This window comes from Bos indicus x Bos taurus, chromosome 22, assembly GCF_003369695.1.
Source record: "Bos indicus x Bos taurus breed Angus x Brahman F1 hybrid chromosome 22, Bos_hybrid_MaternalHap_v2.0, whole genome shotgun sequence".
NCBI lineage: Eukaryota > Metazoa > Chordata > Mammalia > Artiodactyla > Bovidae > Bos > Bos indicus x Bos taurus.
Genome location: NC_040097.1, coordinates 44,533,101 through 44,556,552, shown reverse-complemented (window position 1 = coordinate 44,556,552; position 23,452 = coordinate 44,533,101). Strand labels below are relative to the sequence as shown.

Sequence of the window (23,452 nt, the reverse complement as noted above, 5' to 3'; positions counted from 1 at the left end):
CTTTTTTTTTAAGCTATGTGTTGGTTACCTAAGTGTTCTTTTTATTATTATGTTTTTATTATTTATATATGTTAGATGTTAACTTGTACATAGCAAATATTTTATTTAAAAAATTTTAAATAGGCAGATATTGTGGGGAAAAGCTGTTCCCCAAGAATACCAAAACTAATTAAATTATGTATTCTTTACTGTAAAATTGTTCAATTTGTCCACACAAATAATATTTTACAGTATAACATATACACATTATAATCTTTAACATCATATAAAAGTAATCATTAACTTCAGAATCAATAACTGATTAGTACATTTAGAAAAATGAAGAATTAGTAAAAAGATTAAAATAACAGTGGTCATTAGTTTGCATCTTCTTAGAATGCTGATCATCACTATATACATTGTTGCTAATAAATCTGAGCTGTGGTTATCTTTCTGAGTATGCATATTTCAGTTTTGCCACTTTCTCCAAAAGATATTTAAAAACATTAGTTGTGATTATACTGTTAAGTAATTTTCATGGTGTAAAGTACTTGTACTTTTCCTTCTTGTAAGAGTCTGAGTGGATCATTAATACACCAGTATGGCCTTGCGATCGACTGGATGTGCTCAATCGGCATAATCTGCTCTGTACAATCGCACACGAAATCTTAGCGAAGAGTCTTTACAGACAGACATTTGAAGTTTTGCAAAATCTACCAGGTTTTCAAAATTCTCAAGGTACGTTTTGTCAAAGTCTAGATTAATTATCTCTGGCCCATCTGGTATTTAATAAGAAACAGTTCTCCACCTGTCTTGGTTGAATTTTATATTCCAGCATATATTTTTAATGATATTTGTTTTTGTAAAATGTGCTCTCTGCAAATTGAATATGCTTTCCTGATGGTTTTAAAAAAAAAAAAAAAGAAATGTTTATCTTTGGGTTGTCTGTCAGCAGTTCCTGAAAGCAGCATTTCATCATTCCCCTTTTCCTTCCTCTGTCAAGTCATCAGCAAACAAGTAAATTAATCACATAACAAAGATGGAACTTAGTCTCCATTGTAACATAGAAAAACATGGAATAAATGGAGGAAATACAGCAGATGACAAGTTCAAAGAAATAGATGCCCACGTGGGCAGTGGCAGGTAGTGCTGAATGCTTGCAGGTCATAGGTCAATAGCAGGAGAGAGTCCATGTCAAGGGAAACAGCAGAAGCTTTGGGTCAGGAATGAGCTGAGCAGTGGGTTCAGGGCATGGGTTCATGTTTAATGAAACGTTGACTTCTCCCCTCAGTGCTTTGTCAGTCTCCATTTTCCCATGTATTCCACTGAGATTCTGTATTGTCATTAACATTCTTATGCTTTTCTCCCTCTAGATAGTAAGGTTCTTGAAGTCAATGAGGTTTTCTTTATTTTAGTATCTCTGGTACAATGGTTGCTGTAGAACTAGCTTTTGATATACAGTTATCTTAATAATGAAACAAAGTAATAATAGTGAGATTGATCAGATAGTTGTGCCAGATTTTGGAAGACCCTGAATGGCAGGCTAAAAGAATTTACTTTTCTATGTGTTGGGGATCCCCTGAGTTTTGGGGTCAGGGAATGGCATAATGAAGTTGGTATTTTAGCAAAGTTCCTCTGGTATAAGGTAGGAAGATAAATTTCCTGATAAGGCCTGGACCACTGAAAAACCCAAAAGTAATAAAGACTGTGAAAGTGAAAGTCACTCAGTCATGTCCAACTCTTTGCAACCCCATGCACTATAACAGTCCATGGAATTCTCTAGGCCAGAATACTGGAGTGGGTAGCCTTACCCTTCTCCAGGGGATCTTCCAGCCCAGGGGTTGAACCCAGGTCTCCTGCCTTGCAGGCAGATTCTTTACCAGCTGAGCCACAAGGGAAGCCCATTAAAGACCTAGAGTCTAGGTCATAGACCCACCTAATTGAATTTAGCGAATAAGAGAGTTGGAAGTCTCCAAGGTGACTTCACTTTCTTTTGAATGAAAGGCAGAAAGGAGTAGACATACCCAAGAAAGGAGGGTTTTTTGTGTTTTTTTTTTTAATTTGAGAGTGAATATTTGTGAGTGGTGGTTTTATTTTAGTAACAGGAGATGTAAGTCTGAGGTCCACGCTATAGATAGAATGCAGACAGAACCATACAGATGCAGTCACATAGGAAACCATGGACAGGGATGTTAATGCAGCCTCTATGGTCACATTCCTTTCACATCCTCCATTACAAAGTGGACACACCGTTTTGCTTTTGTTGAATGCTTTATTTTTGTTAACTTAGTGTATAAGATGATTGCATTTTGGTGACTGTGTCTCCTACAGTAAGTAGGAATGGGCCAAGGAGAGTAGAGAGGAAACGAAGGGAGTAGAAGAGAAGTTTGAGAGATGAAAGTGGATCAGTTTCATTTTATCAATTTTTTTTTTTCCAGAAACTGTGGAGGTCTCACAGTATAGCCTACTTTTTAATAAACTTCTAGATGCCTGTATAGAAAGCAACAGCCTCGGTATGTCATCCTCTGTAGCAGAATTCATGATTTCAAAGAGCATCCCTATTGATTTTTCCTTTCTTAGAAGATTAATTACTTCTTTAGGAAGGAGTTGTTTATGGCTCAAAGCCAGAGCCCACTACAAAAGTAAGTTACATTTTAAACTTTAATTTTGATATATTGCTTTTGAATTTGATTTTCTAACCTGACATCTATGTATAATATTCACAATGTGACATTAAATATATGAAAAGGTCGGTTTATACATGTTTAAAAACAGTGGTCTACACAGATTTGTGCTCTTTTGAAACCTGTTATGTCTCTTATTTCTAATTACTATATTTTTATTTCTTTGCATATTGGCATGTCCACTGGAGGATATGAAAAGGAAATAAATGACAGAATTTGAACCAGTTTGGTGTATTTTATAAATATATAGGAGTAAAACAGTTGGTAAAATGAAGTTTTAGGAATGTGTACTTATCCCTGACCTTTTTGGTTAGAATATTTTAAAACAGGCACACAGGAAGTACAGAGGCTGTCATTACTGTGCAACATGATATGTGATGGGTTTTCACATGGCTCTCAGCAATAGAACTTTGTTCATCTGTTAACAGTTGTTCTTTTCTAACAAGTAAGCCTAGAAAAGGAATACTTCCTCCAGTCCCAACCTCCTCGCAGGTATTTTAATTAGAAAACAATGCTGTGATCTACAAAGGAGTTCTTTTCTGCCTTCATGCAGTGGTTTGTCATAAATGTCCAATTCTACCACCACCATCTGTATGACAAACATTTGAGTACCTTCTCTGTCACTGTTGTGCCGTACGTGTCAAACATCCCAGCCACCCCATCGGCACCAACAGAAACCTCTCGGAACTGGACGTGTTTCTCATGTTGCCAGCTGGGATCAGTTTAGCAAGTGGTAACTTTTATTTCTCCAATGAGATGTGAAAGAAAATATTAGTATGCATTGCAGATAGTAATATTATATATTATTTGATATTCTTATGTGTGTGCTAGGGTCATTATGTAAAATGTATTTCTTATTGCCAGTTACAATAAAAAGTTTTGAAAACTGAATTTTTTTAAAAGGATGATCAGAAATCTAGAGGCAAGGTGGAACTGTTTGTTCATAACACCTCATTTCAATTTTGTGGTTATGTTTCAACTCCTCATACTCTCTCTGCAGAATGCTAGAAATCACACCACAAAGTATGTAAGTTACTATTAGCTATACCTTCTTGATTTTAGTTTTTAGAATTGATGTTAATGAGATTATTTTTTTCCAAATAACTGTTTGATTTGGGGAAAATGCCATCAGAAGGCATTTATGTATGCCACAGAAACAAATTATTAACTTGGAAACATTTAACTGAGATTTCTATGATCTTTATGTTTTTTAGCCGAAGATGAAATTTTGTATTAAAACAGCTAAACTTAACCATTAAAAAATTTTAATTAATAGCTTTATTAAGATAAAATTCAAATACCACACAGTTTACCCATTTAAACATGTACAATTCAGTAATTTTAGTGTATATACAGAATTGTGCAACCATCACCACAATCAATTTTAGAACATTTTTATCAAGCCAAAAAGAAACCCCATATGCATTGATTCACCCCCCATCCCCCCAGATTCTTTCAACCCTGGTAATAATTTATTTTTAAAGACATTTTTTTAAGCAGTGTGTTAAAGCAATTAATGCCTGAGTACAATTCAGTACTTTTCTTATTAGTACTTTTCCTCTTACGTAAACACACCTATGCCTGATTTTCATATGCAGTGAAACTTTAGGGACTTAAACAAGTGAGGTTATAAAGAGTATTTTTGTTGTTTTTTTTTCCTAATGTACCTGAGTTATAAAATGAAATGAGTAATTTATAGTCACTGGTCAGTCTTCAGAGCATCACATTTCCCAACACTGTTGACATTTAACATATCGATGGAACTCTCTTTGGATTTATCTTCACACACAGGTTAACAAACACTTAAAATCACATCTAGTGGAAATATTTTATTATGTTGTATTGACTATGGCTTAAAGTAAGTGGGCAGTTTCTCGCTTCATACTTAATATTTCAAAAACATTTTACAAAGAATGATCTCAAATGTACTAGGATAAGCTCACTACCATATAATTTAATGTGATAAATCTGCCTCTAATGTGAAGATTTATTCTGAAACAAAAATAATTATCACCTATAGATATTTTGGAAGCCTATGTTTTCACCTGTTGGAGTTTTAGTAAAGTTTGATCTATTACTTGATTTTCAGGTGCTCTTTCACTGGGTTGCTACCCACCACTGGAAGGAAATTTGTACCGAAAACTTCTCCTGATTCCATCCTATTTGTCTGAAATTGAAATGCTTTTAGCTATTGAAATCTTCCTGGTATCTAATGCTAGTAGTATTCAGAGTCCTGGAACTTCTACACAGATGCTGCAGATAGTTTTAAAAAGGTTGGTTGAAATATTTCTAACTGCATCCTGACAGTAGGTCATCCCTACACCTGCCCTAGGATGTAAACATTTTATCTATTTGTGTATATATATAAAGCATTTGCATATATATATATATATATATATGTTTATATACTTGTGCATGTGTGTATTGCCAAACTTTGGTAACACGTTGAGAAAGGATTTGACCTATTTGAGATTTAAAACTAAGTACCTTTCAATAAACATTTAAACAGTTTCAAAGATCTTGTTAGATAGCCAAAGAAATGGGTCTTCTTTAGATATGGACCTTTGTTCTTTACTGGTGGTTTTCAGATAGGTACCTGAAAGTTATTTTTTTTTTTTGGTCAACATAAAAGATGTAAGAACCAGGTCTAAAAGGGAAATACATAATCATTTATTAGATTCAGTCAAGAATCCTGTTGAAAATAAAGCCATCAGCCTAGTTTCAATATTTTAAAATGTTGTAAGAAGTGCATGAATATTACTTTGTGGCTGTTGGACCAGAGTGGCATCCTTTCCGATCATTTTGTTCAAAGTCTCAGGATGTAGTTGTGCACCATTCCAATTTCTTGTCAGCTTTATCCAGGAAACTTGTAAGATAAGGGTCTCACAGGGCTCCTGTTTGAGAGTATCTTAACAAGAATTTTACTTCAGTTTACTGGTGTTAGAAACCAGATCTTCAGACTGAATATTCTGTTAGCTATCTCTTAACAGTGCATGTTATCCCAAAACTTAGTGGCTTAAAATGGCAGAAATTATCTTAGTTCCTGTGGGTCAGGAATGTTGGGGGACCTTAGCCAGATGGTTCTGGCTCAGAGTCTCTCAGATCCTGGAGTCAGGATGTGGTCAGGACCTGCAGTCTGCCACCTGATAACTTCACTGAGGTGGGAGGATCCATCTCCCAGCTGGCTTACTCATGCCTGTCAGCAGGAAGCCTCAGCTCCTCACCACACAGGCCCCTCCATAAGTTCCTCAAGTGTCTTCATGGCACGACAGCTAACTTCTTTCAGAGTGAGTGGTCCAGGAGAAAACAAGGAGGAAGCTACAGTGCCCTTTTTGACCTTTGTGACCAGATCTGTGAAGGCTTTGACATTTCACCTATTTGCAGGCTATCAGTGAGCCTGCCACAGTTTCACAGGTCCTGGCATAAGACACAAGACTTGTGGGTTGGAGACAGGACTTGATCACTCATGGCACAGCAAGCAGCAGGATTATCTGCAGATTTGCATCTCTTCCTCTTGTTCCCAAGTCCCACACTCGAACCCTCATAGATACCTGTACATGAAGTGAGTTCCATTACAGGAGAGGAATTCTGAACTTAGGGTCCCAGATCTTTTCTAATGGATTATCAGCATGCCTGCCCCTTTGCTTTGCAGGTAGTAAGGCTGTCTCCACCTTGTAAGGCTGTAAGCAAACCTGTCTTTGGCTCCCGAAGGAGAAGCTATCTTTGTCTTTCAAAGCTGTTCACTGTAGTAAACATCCTTAAAATCTGGAACAAGGGAATAATCAGTCTCTGCTGTCAAAATTTCCAGAAATGCAAAAAAAAAAAAAAAAAATTTCCAGAAATGCAAGAGACCTGAAACATTTTAAACTCACTAAAATTAGTTTTTTTGCTAGAGCTCTTTTCTGAGGGCCTTGTATTTATGACTGTGCACTACAGTAGCATGAGTTATTCGCATTCCCCATTATCCTAATGAGGGTTTGGTTTTCTAATAAGTTTCCATTCCCCACACATATGCAGTCTCTATTCATTATTGAATGTAGAGGGGGTGGTATTTGTGACACCAGTCCATAACTAGTGACATGCCTAGAGCCTCTGTTTTGTCCAAACCAATATTGTTTTCTCTATTATCATACTGAGCCCTGCTTTGTTACATTAACCTCTGAGAGAGAATTTAATTCATCTTCAGACTCAAAAACTGCACGTAGTTGGCATATGCCCAGATTTCAGACACTAATCCTAAGCTAGAATGTACTAGAAGCTGCCTGACCGATCTTTGCTCCCTGTGATCACTGATTCCTGTTCCAAGTGGAAGTCCTCACTCCCCCCACTCTGTGGGTCACACTTGGTGCTAATGCAGGTACACTTACACTTGGGCTTTGCTGCCGGACCCTCTGTGTGCCCAGGGCAGGATGCAGGGAACACAGAGGAGAAGGTGATGCCTAGTAACAGCTATATCTCTATTTTATATACTCTTACTCCCTATCCCACAGGAGAAATAGCTATAATGCATGAGTTTTTTTTTAATTTGGAGACTGGTAGAAAAGTTAGTTTAAAAGTAAATTCTGGAAAAAAATAGTAAATTATAGCACTTTAATATAATATAGCACACAATATAATACCTTTAATCAGGACTGAAGAAAATAACTGGAAATTGAGTAAAGGCATACAGCAACTATTTCTGTTACCAAATGTGAGCTTCATATTAAGTATATACTTACAATTGAAAATAGTTGTATCAAGGTAAAACATGGAATGTTATTATCTCCAAACTTGATTAAATTTAATATTACTTTATGCATTATAATAATTAATTATGCAGTTATTAACGACAAAGAGAGACGTAATAAGTTGTGTTCTAGATAATTGTTTCCAGACTGTGGGTTGTAGCCTGTTTGGGTAGTGAAATCAATTTAGGGGGTTGCAACCATTTTATTTTAAAAAATAAACCAGAATAGAATATAAGGTCATAAGAGTTAAGTCTTGTTCTGTAAAACTTTTAAGTTTTTATGTAGCAGGTTTATACTGGGTCACAATATAAAGTGTCTTTATTACTGTGCATCATAGTCAAACAAGTATGAAAGCCACTGATAGAATATAGTTGATGATTGTCATAGCTTAGAACTAATACACGTAAATTACTATCTTTTAAAGAAACTATATAGCTTCCTTTTAGAGTTTCTGACTTTGTGAGGTGTTCACTTTGTAGATCTGAAGAAAACAAATCTCGGAGCAAGGATGATTATCAAGCTGCAGTGGAAAGATTAATTACGGCTGCTCGTATATCAGATCCAAAGCTTTTCATTAAGCACATGACTGTCAATGTTAATAAGGAACAGGTTTATAGTTTGGAACAGTGTTCTGCCCTGAAATGGTTGAAAGAGAATATGAAGTGGGCCGGAAAGGTTTGGCTTTTCAATAACCATTAGTTATAAAGGCTTTTTTTTTTTTTTAAGTTCAAGTAATCATTGTTGAAAATAAAAGGCAATAAAAATAGATAGTTTTCACTATATTCAGCTTTTGCTCTTTATTGATGTGTAGTATGTCAGTAGTTTTCAGACATTAAAAATTTTGATTGATGTATGCAATTTAGAAGTTTTCCCATACTGCAAATGATTTTTGAAATTACTTCTTGACTTCTCTTTAGGTAAACTCAAGAATGGTGCAGTATTTAATAAGAGGGAGACATAAAGGAGAAAATATGCAAGCAGGTGTCTGAAGCTTTCAGAACAACCATTAGGGGCCTAAAGTAAATTTGGTGAACACTCAGTCCAGTGTCTAAAGCTTGTTCTACATTTTTACTCTAGAGTAGTAAAAATAATACTGGAAAATGACTCAAACACTAAAATTCCAGAATACCTTCTGAGTTATACCAAAAATTTTATTCTCTAAATTTTCTTTCAGTGTATCTTAAAATACTGTTTCTTGAAGATTTGTAATTTATGTACATTAGGTATGAATAAAGACAACAGTATTTTAAACAAATATGCCAGAACTTAAATATCCAAACAAGAATTGTACCTTTCAAACTACCTTAGGAAGTTTAAACTCCTTTTCTGAAGCCATCTGCAGAATCTGCAGCAGTCATTCTCCAAGGTAGTCATCTTCAACCCTTGATTTGATACTTCAAACCATAATTTAAATCATTTAGAGAAATGTTTGAGTAAGGGGACTGATTTAAAAAGAATAAGTGGTGACTAGGAGGACTGAAAGTATTTCTTAAAGGAGTTCCCAGAATATGTAATGGCAGCATTACTGAAGTAAGTCTATAACCTCACAATAATAAAAAAGCTAAAACCTAGCACTTAGCAAAATGCCTTACTATGATAAAATGTAGAATGAATACCCTCATGAATGGTATATGGTAAGTGAGGCAGAAGATGTCCAGAAAGAGGCCCAGTTTTCCAATATGAACAAACTGGGTGACTAATCGCCATCACTGAAATTCAGCACCTAGGAAATAAATTGGGTTTGGAGATTATTACCATCAGTTTGAAGTACTTTTGAGGACAAGTGAAGAACAGTAAGTGGACAGGTAGAAACTTGTTTTTTCTATAGCTGGTAACTAAAACCCAAAGAAAAGAAAGAAATATGAAGCCATTTTGATGCTGGTGGCAAGGTTGGACTTGAAAGGATGAAGATGCAGAAGATGGTAAATTAAGCTTTTAGGGAAAATGGGATTGGGTGGAACGGACCACAGATTGACCAGATTGTTTCTAACGAATGAGTAGTCAAGAACCCTTAGGGCTGAAACAAAGGGAGGTCTTGGGTTTTTGGGTTTTTTCCCCTACATCGGTCAACAGTACCAAAAGATAGGAGAAAGAGGAGAGCGGTTATAGTATTTGCTTTATTTCATCTGTGGCAGTTTATGGGAATAACCAAAGCCATAGAAGCGAAATACAGCTAACAGTAAAAACCCCAAACTGATAGTGGAGAATGCTCAAGGTTTCAAAACATCTAGATACCGAAGGGGCCAAAGTCAAAAATGCAAATCGGAGACAATAAATTGTTTTCATTGGTATTTGTGTAAAGGAAGTCAAAGGATACTCAGTAAGACCTTTAAATCTGGAGCTGTCAAGTGAGAGTCGTCTTAAGGCGACAGACCCGCGCACTCTGCGGACTGATCCGCCAAGCCAGCCTCCTCCCCTCCCAGGTTGAAGGGACCCGGGCCGGGGCGGAGAGCAGAGCCAGCGCATGCGCGCGCTCGGTCGCCCTTCCCTCCTTGCCCTCTACGGCGACCCTCGAGCCAAGCCTGGCTACCTACCGCCCAGTCACCTTCCGACTCCCTACCACCTAGTCCTTCATATCCGTTAGCACTCATTCGCGCCTCCTAAAGCTTTCCGGTGAGTGCGCACAGCCTCCTCCAGGCCAGGAGGTAAGAAAACAGAGGGACTGGGGGCTTCTACGCTGCGGGAAGGCAAGCGATCACCGGTTCGCCGACGTCACCGCGGGGCTGAGAACCGCTAGGGTTTTAACCCGCGTCCCGGGCTGCGCGCAGGCGCCCCAGAGAGGAAGGCCTGGCGCGCTTCAGCCAATGAGAGCGCGACCTGCGGCCTGTCCCCGAGCCCCGGCTCCTCTCGAGCGAGCCTCGGCGCAGGGTGCTGACGGACTGGCAGAGCAGTACGCGCCTAGATGAGATTTCAGGGGTGGGGGCTCACAGAGCCCTGGGGGTAGGAGCCTGTCAGAGCCAGTCGCCAGGTGGGGCGAGAGCAGGCGGGAGCGGCGGGAGCTCGTTGGGCGGGCTGGCACCCCGGTGCGCATGCGCCCCCGCGTGGCCCAGCGCGTCCCGCACAGTCCTGGAGGAGCGACCGTCCTTCCACCTGATACCTAGTGGAAGTGGAGCAGGTCAGAGCAAGCCCTCGCGGAGACTTGCTAGAACTGTAAGCTGCAGGACCGAAGGGACTCCGTTTGTACTTTCAGGCTGCTCGGGGCAGAAGCGGGGTAGGGGGGTGCGGCGGAGGGGGAGTGCGGCTGAGCGGGAGTGCGACTGAGCAGCAGTCAGAGTCACCTTAGCTCGACGTGCTAACTTTTGAACTCAGGCAATACCAGCGGCCAGCGTACGCTTCGCATCTGTGTCAACTTGTTTGAAATGAGAAACTTGAGACTATTTATATTTTGTTTCCGCTATCGTATTTCCCCGAAGTCTTTGACTTATCATAGGAAAATGTTATGATTCAAATCTCAGAGCATAAGATATACGAAAGGAAAGCTTTAAAAACCTAGATATTTTACTACAATTTATTAATTTATCTAAAAGGCTTCCTGCTTTTGCTTTTTCTTTGCTTTTCCCCTTCCCTAAGAAGTATTAAACTGAAGAGCGATGAAAAATTGCCTGCTTTTATCTCTCCTTGATAGAACATACTACTTTTTAAAACCGTAGAAGATAGTTACTAAGGAAAGCCACAGTTTAAATGAGAGTAAACCTAAGGATATTAACCTCGTTAAAGGAAATGACTTTCAAATAAAAATTATGCTACTTGACTAAAGATCAGTGCTAAAACCTCTTTGTGGCAAACATGGTTTCTGTCAAAAGTAATTTAAACAAAATTTTTAAACTACCCATAATTTGACTTTTCCACCTATTTAGATAATCTATTTCTACTCAATTTGATTTGAAACTGCCCAGATTTAATGCCTCACTTTAAAGAACACAGAATTTGGGTTAAAATCAGAAATTTTCGTGTTATGAAATAGACATAGAAGCTAGGGTTGTCACTATTACGTGTATTACAGCAGCCATTTACTATGGTTTGTAATTGAATTGCATCTTTTCTGGTCTTCCTCCCACGATGCAGAGGATACTGGCTCAGTGGAAAAGCTTTCCAGAAACCCGCCTTTCTAAGTGTAGCCCCTGGGAGTTCCCCTTGGCACTTTGTGCATTGCTATGTCATTTCATTTACTGCAGTGTTTTATAATCATCTGCTTGTGTCTGTTTTTCCAATTCCTCCCTCTCTCCTAAACTGTACACTTTTGGAGTGGTGGAGTTATCTTGGTATTTTTCTATTCCCAGTGTTTAGATAGAGCCTGGTACATAAGTGTTTGGATAAATACCTGTTGATGAGCTAGGTAATTAAGGCCCTGAGTTTCTCCCAAGTGTGGTAAGAGAGAGGGATGTTTTAGTCATTTTGGAAAATTCCTGAGGCCTTTTCCAAATGGAGGACTAGTGGGCCAGGTGGAATGCGTGCAAGATCAGCCCAGGTATGAATTTGAAGACCATAATCCTGCCGCTGACCTGGGTGCCTCCGCCTTCTGGACTTATTCTCACTTGCAAACGGGAGCCCCCGGCTCTGCCCTTCAGTCAGCTGATAGTGATTTGATTTTCTGTGTAGCTGGTCCTGTAGATCTGAATCTTCTAGTCTTCTTAGCAATTATATTTCTCATAATAAATTTAAAAGTTGATCATGGGAGTTGTCAGCCTCTTACGTTTCATTTTCCCAGGGCCTGTTTATTTCTGGCTGAAGTGATAAAATTGGGTGTTTGGTCTTGAAAAGATGAGAACTGATCCAAGATCTATGCCACGCAAAAAGGCGGGCAGCCAGCCCTGTGTACCAACCTGCTGGCCTATAACCTTATTTCCACTTAGTTGTTTTTTTTTTATCTCAAGAAGTAGGTTAACCATACAGGAAACAAGGAACAAGGTCAAGCAAAACTTAGAATCTTCATTTGATTTTGAGCATACAATTGACCATATAAAAATCTTTCCCTCAAATTGTACTGAACAGGTATATTTAAAGAATTAAAGCTTAAAAGTTTCCTAACAGACCCCTCAATCCTGTAAAATGATAGAATGCCTAAAGGCAGTGATTCTCGACCCTGAATTTGGAGAACCACTACCCTAAAGGATATTCCCTGTTTTCTTTTTCTTCTCTTTCTTCCCTTGTGTGTGTTACCCACTCAGTCGTGTCCGATTCTTTGAGACCCCATGAACTCCTCTGTGTGTGGGATTTTCCAAGCAAGAATACTGGAATGGGTTGCCGTTCTCTTCTCCAGGGGATCTTTCTGACCCAGGGATAGAACCAGGTCTCTTGCATGGTGGGCAGATGTTTTACCATCTGAGCTACCAGGAAAGCCTCTTCTTCCCTTCTTATTCCTCCTGTTTTTTCAACAAATGGGTCCTGATCTAATCACGCCTTCCCCATCACTTAGTTGTCAGAGCCTGCTCTTAAAGGAGGGCTAATGGGAAATAATTTTTTCCAGTAATTTAAATAGGAAATGAACATCTTAGAATTGTAGTTTGGTTGAGTGTCTATCAGAATTATTAAGTAAAAATCTTTCTTATGTACATGGGCATTTTCCTATAAAAATATGAATGGCAACCTTTGGGGAAGGGAAGGATTGTTGGCAAAAGGAAAAGAAGTCACGTTCCCTCTCATAATGCCTCTGCACCTCCTAGTTGCAAAACACTGTCTTTAAAAAGCCATGTTCATTCATTGAAAAGGCAGTTGCCACAGCACAATACACTTGACTTTACCCCCATCGGTTCCTTTGCATTTTGAAGAGAGAGATGCTACTAACATGCAAACTTATATTTTTATACTAAGCAAGTGCTTTCCAGCATTTTAAATGTGTCTTTCAACATTTTTTCTTAAATACACAGCACAGATAACTTCAGCCTAGTGAGCATCAGATAAAGCTCAACAATGCTACATATATTTGTTGTTGTTTCATTTGTATTAAACTTATTATTGGTAGTATTAGAATTGAAATTTGTTAAAATTATTTTTTATTTATTAGTATTAGAATTGTAATTTTTCCTTTTTATAAAAGAGACAAATTTCAGTTAAATATTTAGTCATTGAATAGACTTTTTAAAATTGAACTATAGTTGATTTACAGTGTTGTGTTTCAGATGTATAGAAAAGTGATTCTTTTTCAGATTCTTTTCGTTTATAAGTTGTTAAAAAATACTAAGTATGGTTCCCTGTGCCATACAGTGGGTCCTTGTTGTTTATCTGTTTTATATATGGTAGTGTGTATATCGGAGAAGACAATGGCACCCCACTCCAGTACTCTTGCCTGGAAAATCCCATGGACGGAGGAGCCTGGTGGGCTGCAGTCCATGGGGTCGCTAAGAGTCGGACACGACTGAGCGACTTCACTTTCACTTTTCACTTTGATGCATTGGAGAAGGAAATGGCAACCCACTCCAGTGTTCTTGCCTGGAGAATCCCAGGGACAGGGGAGCCTGGTGAGCTGCCATCCATGGGGTCGCACAGAGTCAGACACGACTGAAGCGACTTAGCAGCAGCAGCAGTGTGTATATGTTAATCCCAAACTCCTAATTTATCTCTACCCCCCACTTCTCCCTTGTTAACTGTAAGTTTGTTTTCTATGTCTGTGGGTCTGTTTTCAGTTTTGTAAATAAGTTCATTTGTCTTTTTTTAAGATTCTACATATAAATGATATTATATGGTATTTGTCTTTCTCTGTGACTTGACATTTTCTGCAATGAAGATAAAGTTTCTGACTTAACTACTCCTGCCTAGCAGACTATAGTATTGTGTTAGCTCACAATATTCTCTCAGTTAATAAAAAATTTTTCTATTTCAGTTTGACATGACAGTACATGTTATGCAGGTGTTTCTGCTATGACATAAACGCATTCCTGGAAACCTAGACATTCTTTAAGATAATATACTAATCAAGGTTCATCGGAAAAAATATACACCTCTCAAAAAACAAGACATGTGGGAATCTCTAGCTGTTTCATTTGTGCTATTGCAGCTCTCCAGGTTGCTTGATGAAGTGGAAAATGCAAAGGTACTTGAAGTGACTAACCATCTGCTTCTTAAACGAAAGGAGGGAACTACTGGAGGATTTTCAGGGGTTTTTTTTTTCAGGGGTTTGTTTATAGCTAAAACTTTCTTTGTAATAGCAGAAAGCCCACCACTGATGATCTTAAATCATTAACATGGTGGGGAAAATGCATGTGATATAACATCTCACCCCTGCTGACCAGATGCACATAAGCAATGTTAATTCACATTAAAGAAACTTTTTTTTTGGTAGCAGAACAGACTGCTCTTAGATCATCTGTTTCGTTTATTAGATGAGGAGCAGACTCAGGGAGGTGAAACAACTTGTCCGTTCTCACACAGCTAGTCAGTGATGAAGTCAGGAATTGAATATGGGTTGCAGACACTCCGGGCTTCCTGGGTGGTGCTAGTGGTTAAGAATCCACCTGCCAATGCAAGAAATGCAAGAGACACAGGTTGCAGTACACCCCACTCCAGTATTCTTGCCTGGAAAATTCCATGGACGGAAGCTGGCAGGCTGCAGTCCATGGGACAGCAAAGAGAGGGACACAATTGAGCATGCGTGCTCGGAGACTCCAGCCTCCCTAACCATCGTGCAGACTGCCTTCCCCAACAGCGTCATGTTCACTTAAATTTGCCTTGAGTTGGCCTAAATCAGCAGCGTCCAATAAAAATACAGTATGAGCCCCAGATGTAATTTAAATTTTTCTAGTGGTAAATCACAAAACACAGTTAAAACCAGATTGTGTTTTGCTTTTAAAATAGAAACAAGTGAAATCAATAAATTATCATTTCAACAGCTCATCAGAATCTAAAATTCTTAATGTGATACTTGGCATTTTCTCTCTGTGCCCCCTGCCTTCCCCCAGAAGTCATATTCATAACCACTGGACCCTGGGAAGTCCCTGTTTTGTTTGTTTTGTTGTCTTGCGTTGGAAAGTGGGCTGCGGAGCATAACTTGGATCACCTATTTTGCACATCAGATGGAGGCATTGTGATTTCTTGAACTTATAAGATACTGCTGCCGCAGACTGTTGAAACAGGCACGTTGTTGTTGCAGCGGGAGGCCTATGTGCTTTCCATTGTTCAGTACTTAGGACTTTTCAAGAAAAAGCATGGTGGTTAGAGTGTGGCTGCTTAGTGTTTTCATCTGTTTCCCATTCGTGTTCTTGGGTGAGCATATGCCTCTAGAGTATTATTCCTCATTTCTTATCCACAGTTTTAGCTCATTTTATCATTTTTGCAGTTAAGTGGCATAAATGTTCTTAATATGAAAAATGAAATATCGTCGCGTGTGAATGTGAAGGACTCTTTTCTTCTTGAACTCCACTGGGACCCCAGTCCAGGGCTATCACTGGACAGGTTTCCCAGGGCCAGGGGCCTGTCTTAAATACTCAATGAACAACACACCTGTCATTTTTGTTGTTTAATTTTGTATGCCAGCAGCATTGTTTTTGTTTTTGTTTTTAATTTTAAGAAAATACTTTACATGTTTATGGTAAATAAACTAGGAAATATAAAAAGTAAAGGGCTTCCTAGCCTACACCTAGAGAGAGCCAGTTTGGGGTTGGATATGTATAGTCTTCTGGTCTCTTCTTTGCAAACTTTAAGCCTTGTACCTGTTCTCTCTTAACTAAGTCGCGATTGTTCAGTTCCTTGTTTATTTTCGGTTGCACTGGGCCGTCACTGCTGCGCACGGGCTCTTTCTAGTTGCAGCGCGGGGGCTGCTCTTCTCTGCTGTGCTCAGGCTTCTCGTTGCAGTGGCCTCTTGTGGAGCATGCGCTCTAGCTGCACAGGCTCAGTAGTTGCAGCACGGACTCAGTAGTTGTGGCACAGGGCTTAGTTGTTCCAGGGCTTGTGGCATCTTCCCAGACCAGGGATTGAACCTATGCCCCCTGCATCGGCAGGCAGATTCTTATCCACTGTATCACCAGCAAAGTCCTGTTCAGTTAATTTTGTGACGATGTTTGGTAAGAATTCAGTCCATCAGGACAGCACTGAAACTTGAATAAAAACGATTCTTCTTCCCTCATTATGTCTCCATTTAATCTCAGAAATCTTCCAAATGGTAGGAATATTTCTAGTATCTGAATTTATTACAAACAAAATAGCAAGGTGAATGGTTAAGTAAAACCTTTTTAAACATTTAAATGAATGCCTATAAACACATTCTGTATCCAAGAGGGTCTTGCCACACCAGTCAACCAGAAAATAAAAGGAAACATCGACTGTTGTTTGCAAATGCACTTTTTAAGTGGGTAATTCTTGACTTTTCTTTAAACTACATCTTCTGTTAGTGGCAGTTATGCTTCATTACATTCCCTTGGTTCAGATACATTAACTGCATTATGAAAACATTTTTTATTTTAAATTAATTTATTATTTTTTAATTGAAGGACTATTGCTTTACAGAATTGTGTTGGTTTCTACCAAACATCAACTGAAAAATTTTAAACCATTTTAGTGCTTAAGATTTTGACAGAATAGGACTTGAGCCATGTGGTGCTTTGTTTTGAGGGAATATGCTGCTCCACATGGCTATTAAGAATGGAATAGTGTAGAAAGCTCCAAGCTTCATAAGCCAGGGGAAGAAAGGAGAAAGGATTTTTTTTACCTGGTAATTATCATGTGAATAATAAGTCATTTCAAGACTTTAATAAGAGATTGCTCAGAGTTTTTAAAGTCACTCCATCAGTTGACACGGGAACGATAGTATAGTTGAAATTTTTGCTGAAGCTCTGAATTATTGGAAAAGTTCATGTGATTAAAATCATGTTTTCCCTTTATCTGCTTAAACTTAAAAAAAAAAAAAAAAGCTTTGTTTTTTAGAGCAATATTAGGTTCACAACAAAAGTGAGCAAAGTACAGATTCCCACTTCCTCCCTACACACACATAGCCTCCCACACCTGAGTTGTACATGTATTACAATCAATGAACCTATATTGACACATGATTATCACCCAGAGTCCACAGTTTACATTAGGGTTCACTGTTAGTGTTGTACATTTCATAGGTTTGGGCAAATGTATAATGATATACATCTACCATGTAGTAGTATTATACAGAGTACTTCCACTGCCCAAAAAATCCTGTGTGCTTCACCTATTCATCCCTCCCTCCCTTCCAACCGCTGATCTTTTTACTATCACCATAGTTTTGCCTTTTCCAAAATGGCATATAGTTGGAATCATACAGTATATAATCTTCCCAGGTTGCTTCTTTCACATAGGTATATGCATTTAAATTTCTTCCATGTCTCCTCATAGCTTGAGAGCTCCTTTGTTTCAGTACTGAGTAATATTCAATTAGCTGGATGGACTACAGTTTATCGGCTCACCTACTGAAGGATATCTTGGTTGCTTCCCGGATCTGGCAATTATGAATAAAACCACAATAAGCATCCGTGTGCAGGTTTGTCTGTAGACATGTTTTCAGTTCATTTGAATAAATACCAAGGAGTGTGGTTACTGGATCATATGGTAAGAGTCTGTTTAGTTTTGTAAGAAGTTTCCAAACTGCCTCCCAAATTGGCTGTGTCATTTTGCATTCCCGCCAGCCATGAATGAGAGTTTCTGTTGCTCCACAGCCTCACCAGCGTTTGTCGTCAGTGTTTTGGATTTGGCCAATCCAATAGGTGTGTTGTAGTATATCGTTGTCTTAATTTGCATTTCCCTGAAGACCTGTGATGTGAAACATATTTTTATATGCTTTTTTGCCATCTGTATATCTTCTTCCATGAGGTATCTGTTCAAATCTTTGGCCCATGTTTTAATCAGGTTGTCCATTTTCCAGTTGCTGAGTTTTAAAGATACTTTTGGTGTATGTTGGATAGCAATCCTTTGTCAGATATGTAAATATTTTCTTTGCAAATATTTTCTCCCAGTCTGTGGTTTGTTCTTTCTTTCCCTCTACATTGTCTTTCACAGAGCGAAATTTTTAATTTTAATGAAATTCAGTGCATCAGTTGTTTCCTTCACAGACTGAACCTTTGGTGTTATATCTGAAAAGTCACTGACATACCTAAGGTCATCTAGGTGTTCTCCTAGGTACTTGCCTAAGAATTTTGTAGTTTTATGTTTTATATTTAGGTCTTTGAGATCCAGCTTGAGTTAATTTTTGTGAAGTGTGTAAGTTGTATGACTGGATTAATATTTTTGCATGTGGATGTCCAGTTGTCCCAGTACTGTTTATTGAAAAGATTATCATTGCTCCATAGTAGTGCCTTTGTCGAAGATCAATTGGCTGTATTTTGAGATCTGTTCCTGGGCTCTCTTACTGCCCACTGATCTCTTTGTGTGTTCTTTCACCAGTTACTTCCTGTAACTTTACAGTAAGTCTTGAAGTCCGCTAGTGTCAGTCTTCCAACTTCATTCTTCGTCAGTGTTGAGTTGGCTATTCTATTTATTCTACATATAAACTAGTATATGTTATTTCCAAATAATAATTTGCTGAGATTTTGATTGGGATTACATTGAATCTGTAAATCAAGGTGGAAAGAACTGACATCTTGACAAAATTGAGTCTTGCCGTTCATGAACATGGAATATCTCTCTTGCCGTTCATGAACATGGAATATCTCTCCATTTCATTCTTTGATTTTTTTTATCTGAGTTTTACAGTTTCCTCATACATCTTCTACATATTTCATTAGATTTATAATTTAAGTATTTCATTTTGGGGGGTTGCTAATGTAAATGGTAATGTGCTTTTAATTTCCAATTCCGTTTTTTCATTACTGGTATCTGCTTAACTTTTTAAGTGATTAATGGATGCCTGGAACTTGACCTACATATATATTCAGAAATGTTTTGCCACCTGAGACCTGTGAGGAGGTAAGCTTTGTGGTTCAATCTGTTATTAGTATTTGGGAGGTGGAGGGAGTATGTGGAAGCTATTAGGTGTTTAATTTCAATTTATTATACTTTTATCAAATTCTAACTATTTTGTCTGTATTATGGTGGAGGGCAGGAGTAAGAAAAAGAAAATTCATGTAAACATCCATGTCTTTCTCCCAAGTATCTATTCAGAGTAAAAGGTGAAAAGAATAGATACCATCTTTCAAAACAGTTCAGTATGAAAAGTTTAAGAGGAAAAGAAGATCGTCTGTCCTTGGCACAGATCTTACTATGTTGCCCTCAAGTCTGTTGCTGTCATAAAGAAAACCACTTTATATTGAAATTGTATAATAAGATTATTTGATTGTTGTATTTGCTATTTATGTATGTATAGTCTAAATGCTACCTATTTCAGGAAAGAATTTAAGGAACTCAATAAAATTTAATTGGCATAGTAATAGGCACATATACAGTTAACCAAAATGAAAACCAGATGCCCTCTAGAGAAAAAAGATCATTTGTTTAAAAAGTAGAACTGATTAGACAATTATTCAAATAGATTTCTGGCTTCTTGGTAGCCAAGTCAAAAAAGGTAAATTTATTTGGCTCAAAGTATATAACCAAAATAAAATTTGATCTGTTCCATAAAAATAATGTTGGGGACTTCTCTGGTGGTCCAGTGGTTAAGACTCCACACTTTGAATGCAGGAGACATGGGTTCAATCCCTGGTCAGGGAACTAAGATCCCACATGCCTCAGGGCACACTCTCCCCCCCAAAAATGACATGTCAAGTTTTAGATTACTAAAACACATTTGGCACTAATTAGTACTTTTAAATAATTATGCGTTGATACGTGACTATCTCAGCCAGTAGTCACGGTTAAAAGCAGTGTCTTTAGGGGCAACAGACTGTTTCCACCAATTCAGTTTATGATGAGGATTATCCAATAAAGGGAGACTTTCTCTCACTGAATTTATGACATAAATGGTTTAAAAGAAGAAGAAAAGAGAAACAAAAGAAGCTATGAGATACTGGACAGCATCCCCAAAAGTTGTTGGGCAGATGTTGAGACATTCTATATGTTGTGGTATCTGATGGTAGTGTTCAGCTGTAGAAAACCAGGCTAAAGTGCTGTGTCCTCTTGCTCTGATACAAAGAGAGGCTGTAGGAGCTTGGAAGGATGGGATTTACAACACTTCCTGGGCTGTTTCCTTCAGTGATACCCACTCCTTCACCCCCATGCCACTGATGGCAGTGAGCGCTAGTTGTCGTGGATAGAGACACAGTTTTCTGGCTTTTTTGATCTCAGTCCTTAGAAAACTGTATTTTAACTCTAACCCATAAAAATAAAAGTTTCATAACAGTTAACCTTGCCACATATAATATCCCAGAATATTTTCTGTTCTGAGATATATTTTCTGGGTTGTTTTTTTGTATGTTTTTCATGTAGGTCATGGATTACTAAATTGATTTCACAACTAAGTTGACTGTACAGTCTGTGTGTGTGTAATTGAAGCTTCATTCGCCCCCAGCCACCTCCTTATTTCTTGCTTGTGGCTCGTTTCCCACTACAGCAGTGGAGTTGCAGAGTTGCATCACAAACCAGATGGCCCTGAAAGCCTAAAATATTTCCTCTCTGGGACTTTACAAAGAAGTTTCATGTACCAGTTTTGCTCAATCTAAAGCAACACACACACAAAATAAAGCAACACAATATTGCTTTCAGTTCAGTTCAGTTCAGTTGCTCAGTTGTGTCCCACTCTTTGTGACCCCATGAACCGCAGCAAGCCAGGCCTCCCTGTCCATCACCAACTCCTAGAGTTTACCCAAACCCATGTCCATTGAGTCGGTGATGCCATCCAGCCATCTTATCCTCTGTCATCCCCTTCTCCTCCTGCCCTCAATCATTCCCAGCATCAGGGTCTTTTCAAATGAGTCTCCTCTTCACATCAGGTGGCCAAAGTATTGGAGTTTCAGCTTCAACATCAGTCCTTCCAATGAACACCCAGGACTGATCTCCTTTAGGATGGACTGGTTGGATCTCCTTGCAGTCCAAGGGACTCTCAAGAGTCTTCTCCAACACCACAGTTCAAAAGCATCAATTCTTCGGTGCTCAGCTTTCTTTATAGTCCAACTCTCACATATATACATGACTACTGGAAAAACCTTACCCTTGACTAAACAGACCTTTGCTGGTAAAGTAATATCTCTGGTTTTTAATATGCTGTCTAGGTTGGTCATAACTTTCCTTCCAAGGAGTAAGCATCTTTTAATTTCATGGCTGCAGTCACCATCTGCAGTGATTTTGGAGCCCAGAAAAATAAAGTCAGCCACTGTTTCCACTGTTTTGCCATCTATTTCCCATGAAGTGATGGGACCAGATGCCACGATCTTAGTTTTCTGAATGTTGAGCTTTAAGCCAACTTTTTCACTCTCCTGTTTCACTTTCATCAAGAGGCTCTTTGGTTCTTCTTCACTTTCTGCCATAAGGGTGGTATCATCTGCATATCTGAGGTTATTGATATTTCTCCCAGCACTCTTGATTCCAGCTTGTGCTTCTTCCAGCCCAGCGTTTCTCTGGTTTTTCTTGCTCTTATTTCCTTGCGTTAAATACCTGCTGCACAGTCATTTACTATACGTTAGCCAGACCCCATAGTGGGAGCCTCTGAGCTCTCCTGCCCCTCTGGGTCTACCTCAGCGTTTGCCCTCAGGCCATCAGTGGCTGAGAGGAAGAGGAATATCAAGTCAGGCTCACTCCAGCAGGACACAGGATGTCCCCAGTGGGTGACTGGCTGGAAGACTTCCCACTGGCAGGACTGAACCCTTCTTGGGACTGGACAGCAGCCCCAGACATCCTCCCCAAGGTTCGTCCCTTCCCTTTCTCCTTCTGTAGGTGTCTGGCCTGAACCATGGTCTGAAAAGTCTCCCTACTTCCTTTCTTTCCCAGTCATTCTCTTGCACATCTACTTCTGTCTTGACTTCTGCTTTTCAGCAGACCCAAACTAGCATAACGAACAACAGTAAATACCTGTGAAATGTTTTTCCTGCCCTCAAGGATGCCATGGTAGTTGAGGAGGATGAATATATATCATTTCTACTTTATGGTATTCTGTTCCACGTATGTGGGGCACACAGTTTGTTTTATTAAAGCTTAGAAGAGGGAAAGACTTTATAATGAGGATACAAGAGGGAAGGTTCTGGGGGACTGGGCACGTTGCCTCCTGGCACATCTCTAGGACTGCAGTAATTAGTGAATGAGTAAGTACAATTTGGACAGACGGAAGTGGGGAGCAGAGAGAATGTCTGAGAGCTTAGAAATCATGAGAAGAAAGGGAAGGACAAGGCAGATCGCCAGTGGGGCTGAAACTGAGGGCTTCTGTCAGGGGTGCTTGAAGATCAAGTTGGAAAGATAGATTGGAAGTTATAAATACCAGACTAAGGAGTGGATTTTACTCTGCAGGAGTTGAAACACCATCAAAGGTGTTTCAGTAAGGAATCCAAGGATAGTGGGATTTTAGGAAAATTAACCTGTATACAGCATGGTTAGGGAAAAGAAACAGGAGAATACTGATTCGGAGGCAGTGCAGTCCAGTTTTGTGGTGATCGGAAAGAAGGAATGGTTTCAAAGGACACTGTAAAGTGAAAAGTAAGACTTCAGGACTAAAAATGAGGTGAGGCTGGTGAGCTGATTCAGGCAACAGTAGATCTGAGAGGTTCTGCACTGGCAACAGGAAGAAAAGAGGACCTCAGTAACAGAAATAAAGAATGTAATCCTGGATGGCACTGTCCAGCTGCGTCCTTGCCTTTTGTATCCAAGCTGAGTTTAGAAGAAAAGTAGTGACCTCGGCTCCGTTTTTTAAGACACTTAAAATTTGAGAGGCTGGCAGGATAGCTAAAGTGTCCATCACACATTTGGAAATGGGGGCTTAAACTCAGATAGAGAGGAAATGGAGCTGTCACTAACATTTACTTATCCTGCCTCCTATTGAGGAGTTTCAGCTTTTCCTTTACTGTCCAAACTCCTGTTATATAATCCTTAATACACAGCCTGTATGTTAATTTATAGAAGGTTCAAGTACAGGTTGGAAAAAAGAAAGGTAATCTGAAAATATGATGGTGGTGCTCAGATTTTTTTTTTAATCTCCAGAAATGATTCTATAATAGCATTTTATTTTTTGAAAATATATATTTATTTGGC

At 38.9% G+C, this 23,452-nt stretch overlaps 2 protein-coding genes across 6 annotated transcripts in view; both read left to right on the top strand.

Moving 5' to 3' along the window:
• TOPAZ1 (testis and ovary specific PAZ domain containing 1) overlaps positions 1-9,768 on the top strand; it is a 62,746-nt gene extending 52,978 nt beyond the window's left edge. Inside the window, exons 17-20 of the mRNA XM_027522698.1 lie at positions 553-717; positions 2,418-2,621; positions 4,753-4,936; positions 7,870-9,768. Of these exons, the coding sequence (XP_027378499.1) occupies positions 553-717; positions 2,418-2,621; positions 4,753-4,936; positions 7,870-8,089 (773 nt within the window). The 3' untranslated portion in view covers positions 8,090-9,768. The remainder of the gene's footprint in view (positions 1-552; positions 718-2,417; positions 2,622-4,752; positions 4,937-7,869) is intronic.
• Positions 9,769-9,897: 129 nt separating this feature from the next.
• TCAIM (T cell activation inhibitor, mitochondrial) overlaps positions 9,898-23,452 on the top strand; it is a 38,158-nt gene continuing 24,603 nt past the window's right edge. Inside the window, exons 1-3 of one of the 5 annotated variants that reach the window (XM_027522702.1) lie at positions 10,176-10,505; positions 14,211-14,420; positions 19,177-19,249. In XM_027522702.1, coding sequence (XP_027378503.1) covers positions 19,221-19,249 — 29 coding nt within the window. In that variant the 5' untranslated portion in view covers positions 10,176-10,505; positions 14,211-14,420; positions 19,177-19,220. Of the gene's footprint in view, positions 10,036-10,175; positions 10,541-14,210; positions 14,421-19,176; positions 19,250-23,452 lie in introns of those variants that run through there. The other 4 variants (XM_027522703.1, XM_027522699.1, XM_027522701.1 and 1 more) reach the window with 4 other exon arrangements.